The 8,223-nt window shown below is 40.1% G+C and overlaps 1 protein-coding gene across 10 annotated transcripts in view; it reads left to right on the plus strand.

Moving 5' to 3' along the window:
* STK31 (serine/threonine kinase 31) overlaps positions 1 to 7,755 on the plus strand; it is a 36,686-nt gene extending 28,931 nt beyond the window's left edge. For all 10 annotated transcript variants that reach the window (XM_083705236.1, XM_083705241.1, XM_083705240.1 and 7 more), the window contains 7 exons: positions 943 to 1,068; positions 1,957 to 2,082; positions 2,305 to 2,391; positions 3,513 to 3,662; positions 4,596 to 4,721; positions 5,724 to 5,792; positions 6,812 to 7,755. In XM_083705236.1, coding sequence (XP_083561362.1) covers positions 943 to 1,068; positions 1,957 to 2,082; positions 2,305 to 2,391; positions 3,513 to 3,662; positions 4,596 to 4,721; positions 5,724 to 5,792; positions 6,812 to 7,060 — 933 coding nt within the window. In that variant the 3' untranslated portion in view covers positions 7,061 to 7,755. The remainder of the gene's footprint in view (positions 1 to 942; positions 1,069 to 1,956; positions 2,083 to 2,304; positions 2,392 to 3,512; positions 3,663 to 4,595; positions 4,722 to 5,723; positions 5,793 to 6,811) is intronic.
* Positions 7,756 to 8,223: the final 468 nt, after the last annotated feature.

Raw genomic sequence — 8,223 nt, forward strand, 5'->3', positions numbered from 1 at the left:
GTGACCAGGCCGTTCTCAGGGTGCTTCTTATCCTTTATCCATTAGTTCTTCTCAAAAAATTTGCCTGATGGTTCTGTTGCTGTTCATGGTCACCTTGTTTTGCTGGCAGTAAAGCCAATAATGTGATTTCCTGTTAGACCAAAAGGGTAAAACGGCAGGTCTTGTTTACCCTGTTTTAAGATCACAGCAGCTTCCGGGTGGAAGAGAAAGGGTACCATTGTGCTAAGATCTTCACATCTTGTTTTTTAAAAATAACACAATTGGGATGGCGGGGGGAGGGATACTTAGATGTGCTGTCAACTTGGCAGAGAAACGCAGCAGCCCAAAATAGGAAGTGGTTTCTGCACATTCATGGGAGCCTTAGTTTGTACTGTAAATGAAAAGACAAACAGCCCCCAACCTCCCCTCTCTGCCCCTGCCACTACTGCATGACAAGAACCTAGGCTCAGTGGTTTTCAAGACCAGTGGAATTATGGTGTTAGCTGACAGGAAAGAAAAGGAGGGCATTGGTCTGTTTTGACCAAGAACAGCTTATAGTATACAGTGGATACCCATTTAGTGTACCCAACAGGATTGAGGGGAATGCCACCCTTCACGAGGTCAAAAGCTCACTTCTATGTGGAGAAACCCCTTTTCTCCTCTCTGGAAACCTTCCCTCTTGCTTCAAACCTGAGCCCTTTATAGCACAACAAGGAAAGTTTCAGGAGGGTTGGGAAATAAAGAGATATGGCTACCTTTCCCCCTAAACAATGCTGCAAGATTCCTGCTCCAAGATGGTTGTGGAGCCTTGTGCTGGAGTGCTCCAGTTACAGTCCGAGGATACAGGTCCCTCACCTTGTTTATTACCTATAGATAATGTGGCTCTATTCTGTGATCTACACATATTTATATTTTGTGCAGTGTTGGGATTTATAAGATGATTGGCAAATCCTGTTTGTTTAGAACTCAGGGGGACTTCTGACAGTCAGTTTGGAGCGTGATCTTCTAGATGCCGAACCAATGAGAGAACTGAGCACCAAACGTCCTCTGGTTTGCTCAGAAGTTCAAGGGCAGAAGGTTCTCTTAAAGGTATACTTTCAAGTTCACTTTATAAAAAGCTAGTAATAAGAGGCAAGTCATTGACTAAACTGGAAAGCTTTCAGGTTTTGAGATATCATTATTAAACATCTGGGTGCTTGTTGGTCCTCTGCTAAGCCGAAAAAACACATTTCAGGTCTCTAGAATGTCATTTTGTGCCTGAGCAGCTAAGCACTTGGGGATTTTTGGAGCCTTGATCTTTGAGTTTGAAGAAATCAGCCTTTTAAGTCTAGTTTATGGAGAGTTAGGCTTAGTTGCAACCAACCTATTAGAAAGCTCATTTTCATACAACTTAGGAACTTTTTGGGATTGGGGAGGAAAGTCTCAGTTCTTAGTTTCATTTACAGAAGCTATTCATATAGTTGTCTGAATTACAGCAAGTCCTTCTGGACAGATAAAAATCCTTTCCAGTCCTATTATTTTAACTGGTTCCTAGGTTTGCCTGGCGCCATCACTGTGAAATGGGATGAACATAACACTAATCTCAGTTGGTATTTGTCTTGGATTTGAATGGATTTGATGTAGGTGCCATTATTGTTTTAAACTGTTTGTATATTTATACTTGTTTTTATATATGCATGTTATATTGTAATTTGCTTCGTGATGTCTCTTGGGAAGTGATTCACAAATAAAAGAACTAAGTAAAATAAATCACAAAGCAGAATACAATAGATGCTACAAGGAAATTGCAGCCGTCTTGATATTTTATAGCCCCACAGCTTTTAACGTTCACAAAATAAGAAGTAGGTATATGCATTGCATCTCAAATGCAGTGTACAAGTTGTTCGTACACTTTTTAGGGACTTTTTAAAATGAGAAAAATATTATTTCAAAGTATACCTATCCAATTCATAGCCAACTTTTTTTTAACCACCTTAGGGATATGCTGTGGATATGAATACTGAAGCCGAAGTGATAGAAAGAGCAGCAAAGTATCACAGACTCTGGAGAGAACTGAAGGAAGAATCTGGTTTGATGCAGCTGATGTTTCTATTTTTATGCAAGGCAAGTTATAAACTGTCCATGCAGTCATTTTTAAAAAAGAAATCTTCTAACCTAATACTTTTAATCAGTAAGCCTTTCTATGATGAATAAAGGTACATATATACTTTGAGATTGATTGATTGATTGATTGATTGATTGCAGTATGTGTTAAGTAATTGTAGAAATGTTGCAGTAATTTGATATATGATATACACATACATATTACTTTTTGTGTCCATTAAGTCTGATCCTCTGGCATACCTGATGGTCCCATATTATGCTGAAGCAAGCCTGGGCATATTGCAGACTACCGCACCTTTAACTCCAGAAGTAAGTAATGTGATCGGGTGGGAGTAGGGTGGAGAGAGAGAAAGAAAACCCCCCTATTCATTAAGATGCTGATTAACTCAATTCTTACTATAAACTGTTCCATTATGGTATGCGGTGAATTCAGCTTTTCAAAACCAGGGCATTTAGTGCTTCATTTTTTGCTTCAATGCTCTGTTTGTCCTCCCACCCCCGTTTCTTTCAAAAAACAACATACTTATTTGCCATATTTTAATATACTGTATATTAAGTGATGGACCCGGGTGACGCTGTGGTCTAAACCACTGAGCCTAGGGCTTGCTGATCAGAAGGTCGGCGGTTCGAATCCCCGCGACAGAGTGAGCTCCCATTGCTTGGTCCCAGCTCCTGCCCACCTAGCAGTTCGAAAGCACGTCAAAGTGCCAGTAGATAAATAGGTACCGCTCTAGCCAGAAGGTAAATGGCGTTTCGGTGTGCTGCTCTGGTTTGCCAGAAGCGTCTTAGTCATGCTGGCCACATGACCCGGAAGCTGTATGCTGGCTCCCTTGGCCAGTAAAGCTAGATGAGCGCTGCAACCCCAGAGTCGTCCGTGACTGGACCTAACGATCGGGGGTCCCCTTTACCTTTTATATTAAGTGACAGTCTGATTCCGGTTGCAGTACAGTTTACTACAGGAGACTCTGGTTAAAATGTCACCTCTTCTCTATAATTTGTTAATGAGTTCTACAATGATAACAAACAAATTGGTATCGGAAAAAATGAAATGAATTGCTATAGTCCTGGTACAGCAAAGATTTATAACATAAATGTAACACCAAGGATCCAAATGCATAAAACCCTTTGCATTTTGGCCAAAAGGTCCCATTCAGTGGTCTGCCCCCATGTACCTATGCTTCATTTTTGTGGGCTTTGCTGCATGCTCTCTGATGTTTTTCAGACCATTCTGAATTTAGCAGTTGCTTAAAACAATTGTAGGCAAGACATTTTTCCTCAATCTGGAGTAACTCATTTATTGAAGATTAATCCTGACTTACAGCCACATTGCAAGGAGTTTCATAAGTGGCTTTGTACCCTACTTCCAGTGGAGTTTGTGTCTGAAAGACTAATGGGACTCTTGAGGTTCATCTCTTATGATTTTTAACTAGGAAACTTTGAAGGTGATGAAAGGAGTAGCTCGTGGTCTGCATACGCTGCACAAAGCTGGTATAATCCACGGATCCCTGCATAAAAACAACGTATTTGCTGTAAACCGAGAGCAAGGAATTGTTGGAGACTTTGACTTCACCAAATCAGTGGTAAAGAACCTATCCTTTAAATATAAACAAATGAACTTCTTCCTTGTTGCTAATTAACGCAGTTCCTCTGTTTTTGAGCACATGCAAAATCTAGTCGTTTTCCAGTTGGATTTTCTTTTGGGGGGGGGGGTAAATCTTAAAACAATATAAACAAAAAATGAAGTGTAAATGTGTGTGTGTGTGTGTGTGTGTGTGCTGGAGGCAATTGACTCTGACCTGTCCTCTAGAATGCTGCTACCAGAATCTCCCTCTCTCCTTGCATTCCTAGAAGAGTTAAATGTGCAGCTTCTATAACACACTTGTCTGGTAATGTGAGCTGGCCTGAGGAAGATGTACAGGCGTTTCTCATAAAATATTACACAGCAGTTTGCAGACTAAAAACAAAAACATCAGGGATAGCTGGTCGGGATAGAAACTCTTAAGTTCGAAAAGCCTATCTGAGTAATACAGTTTTTAGATGGTGTCTAAAAACAAGCAGCAATGACTCCTGCTGAACCCACATTGGCAAGGAGTTCCACAGGGTTAGGGCCAGCCACGCACTCATTAAAGTGCCAGTAGCCCTCCACTTAGCAGAGCTTTGGCTCTCTCTGGTAGAGAATGGAGGAAAGAGGTGCTAAACGCATACCATGTTAAACACAGAACACGAATAGACAGTATGCATTATACGTACACATACCCTTTCTCCTGGTGCTATAAAGGGGTTACTGGCTTGTTAACTAATTGCCAGAGAGAGTTAGTGGCATATGTGTGTTCAGTGCCCAAAGTGCCACTGCACTGAGAATGGAAAGTTGGTTATTGCAATAGATGCATTGCTTCCTCTCTCAATTCAGGAGGTAGGATGATTTTCAGGCCTGTTGCCTAGGCTAGCATAGATCATCTGTTTTATAAGCAGCGTTCAATTGTAATTCCAAGCTGTGGGGTTTTAATTTTTAGAGTCAGCGTGCTTCAATGAACTCTGTGCTCCTGAATGGCTTGAACCTAATTTCTCCTGAAGTAAGGCAGGGACAACCACCTTCTCCCGCTTCAGATATGTATGCTTTTGGCTGCCTCCTTTACTGGGTATGTAGCTCTTCATTTATAAATGCAAAGGCTTTGTAATGTAATGCAGGCTGAATTATTGTGTTCCCTAAAGTTGCAAGCGAAGCTGTGAGCAGAATTGCCATAACTGCTCAAGTGTGAAAGTAGATCTACATTTATTAGTCTTTGTTTTGTCCCTTCGATCATCTACAGATTTTAGCCAGGGGCTCTCGTTTTTCCCCATTTTGCTTTCTTAAAGAGGTTGTCAGATTGTTCTCTGAATTTGGGAATGGATATGAGTATGAAGTGTGATCAGCTTTACGCATGCAACAAAATGAAATGGCAGAGTAGGCTGTGTCTTTTCAGACTGTAGGGGATGAATATTCCATCTTTGAATGGTGCCCCTTATCAAGGCCCCATCTACACTAAACATTTAAAGCAGTATTAAATACCATTTTAATCAGTCATGGCTTCCACTTTTGAGTTCACCGTTAGTATGTAGGGACTCATTAAGAAATCTAGACTTTGTGTGAAATATAATTGATGTTGCAGGTTACATATTTTACTTATTTGAGACAATAGTCAAATGTACAGTGGACCCTCCAGATACGTACTTAATTCATTCTGGGGGTCTGTATGTACCCCCAAAAGTCTGCATCTAGAGGTGCCACTTCTGCTCACGTGTGTAGCGTGATAGAGTGCTTCTGTGCATGCGATGAAACCCGGGAGTATACACTTCCGGGTTTGCTGCGTTCGCAACCCGAAAGTTACATTACCTGAAGGTAATGTAACCCGAGGGTCCACTGTATATCTGGTTTTGTGCAGTGATTATTTTTGTCAAGGATGCATAAATTTTAGGTCAGCAGAACAAAGAGCTGTAATGTGGGGGGGGGGGCGCGGTAAATATACCGTGAACTGTGCTTCGCTTACCTTTTTTTGTCCCTCTTTAAACTGGAAGTGACTGTCAGAATAGAATGGGCTAACATAATTTGGTTTTCTAGAATTGATGTTTGAGCTAATTTTGTCATCTTTTAAAATTTATAGCTGGTTCTTGGAAAACAGGAGTTTAAAATAAAGAGAGATGGAACTCCGGAAGTAGATGGCCACTATATGGTATGTTTGTTTTCTTACCTACACAAACTATTTCAAATAATAGTGCAGAACTGCCTAAATCATTTCGTTTAGTTAATACTAAATGATGCATCTTTAAATATTTTAAACATCTGGGTGCAAGATCAAAGTGCAACAATTGTTGGTGTAAAGAAGAAGGAATGTGGTCCCTGATCGTCAGGAAAATGGAAACGTATCATTTGGAAAGTATTATGAATGGCAGGCAAATGTAATTAATGGTAAAGTAAGGCTAAGTAATCTGAATATCAGACATGCCTGTACATTAACTCAGGGAAAATGAAATTGATGCCTGTGCAAACAGGAATGTTTTTAATTTTCCTCTGAAAGTGAATAGTGCATACTCAACTCACTAAGGGAGGGCATTCCACAAATAGGGGACCACCACTGAGAAGGCCCCGTCATGGGTCACTGTCAACTGGGCAACCCTCAGTGTAATTATAGTAGTAATCTCTGCTGCTATCTTGAAGGTGCTAAGGATTGCTAAGCACTTCGCTTTCTAACAGTACATATGGGTGATAGTTCCATAAGTGTGTCTGCTAGCAGTGATCACGCCCATCCTCCTGGCATAAACCCAGCTTGCAGGTAAGAAGCTGCCCATCTCTTCCTTGGTGGAGAAAGAAAGGGGACAGGGAACTTCTCTCTTCCAATCCAGGCTCATGGAAGAAAGGGGTGGTTGCTTCTGCGTCTTGGGTGCCTTACAAAGTGTTGCATGGATTGCTGATTTTGCTACTTTTTCCTGAATTCTGGGATTCTTGTGTTAATGCTTATTTTATTTTATTAAAATGTTATTTTAATACATAAAACCAGAGTTTTATGTACTGTTTCTAGGTATATGCAATTTGATATTTTTATTACTGTAAGCCACCAGGAGTTTTTTTTTTTAAAAAGGCAGAATATAAGTATTTCTAAAATAAATATGAATTATCTGCACACGTCACAGGACTTGGGCGGGTTGGTGAAGACCTCAAATTATAATACATTTTTCTTTCTTTCTCTTTAAGGACTCTAAAGTTAAATCTCTGCTCACCAAACTCCTCTGCTTTAACAATCGAATGACCTCAGAGGAGGTGCTGAATGACGACTGTTTCCTGTTGCATGAAGTGATCCCTACTTCAGTGGAAAGTGAGCCAACTGAACCTGGAAAGGGAGAGGCAACAACAGAAAATGAAGTTGTCCTGCCTGCCATCAAAAACTATGTGACAGAACCTTTTTCAGATAATACGGAGACAAACAGTGATGCCTGTGTTTAAAATGCAAAGCCAAACTAGATTAGTATAATTTGGGTCCAAGAGGTAGAGTTTTCTAGACTTGTAACTTTAAATGGCAGAACAAGATCTTGAAAATTTATATATGTTTCCTTCTTTAGTGCATATATTTCTTTTAACAAATTTGATGTGCATCTAGGATAGGCCTGACTTTCAGTTTTGCAAACACCTAATTTTCCCATCACATACCTTTCCCACTTGCCTTCCAGGGTTACAGGTATTCCTTTCCTCAATACAAGAAACTTCCCAAGTTGTTTTAGGGAACTGTTTGCTTAAGTTTCTGAGCAGAAGGGGCTGCTTTTCAGGGAGAAGGTAGAGCTTGGCTCCAGTGATCTGGCACATTATCCCTGTTAAAGAACTTGCTGGCATTAGCAGTCCTGAAAGAGTGGAGTCTACCACTTGGTTAGTCAACCTAAAATTAGGTTCTTTAAAACAAGCATTGAAAAGAGCCCTCACAGAAGATAAATACATCAAAACCTAGAAATAATAAATTGTGCCATATTCATTGACGAGCAGTGATTGCTGGATTTGTTGTTTGTTCACATTTTTACAAGGATGTTGGTGAAATACTTGTGTATAGAACATTCAGTTTATTTCCTTATATTTCTCCTCCCCCTGATCTGTTTTGGGAAAGAGCATTTTTGAGAAATGAGACTTCTTTGAATAAACATTTGAAGCGAGCCTATGGTTTACACTTTTGGTGTTCTTGGTAAATCTCTTACAAACTTTAAAGAGGCTGGATAGGAAAGTACTTGACTTCTCTTCCTCCCCCCCCTTTATTTTTCAGTGTTGTATCACAGTTTCGCATACGACCAGTAGGTGGTACTCTTTACTTGGTCCTTTTGAGCAGGATAGCTGCTAGAAACAAGTGTGTGGTGCATACAGTAGGGAACAACTCGTGACTGGGTCAGGCTGGTCATATAAAAATGCGCATGCATTTATATAAATGTATATATAGCACGATGCAGCTTTAAAGAATGAACAATGCAGCTTTTTAATATTGGGAAGAGAAGCCATTTCCAAACATTTGTAAAGCTATTAAAAATGGGACTGGCAAAATGCTTATGGTACCATTTTCCCCCAAAGTAATTTGTCTTTTGATCAGTGTATATAAATAACAAGCAGCTTCATTAAAAGGCAAATCACAT

The sequence above is a fragment of the Podarcis gaigeae genome (assembly GCF_964106915.1).
Source record: "Podarcis gaigeae genome assembly, chromosome: 12".
Lineage (NCBI taxonomy): Eukaryota > Metazoa > Chordata > Lepidosauria > Squamata > Lacertidae > Podarcis > Podarcis gaigeae.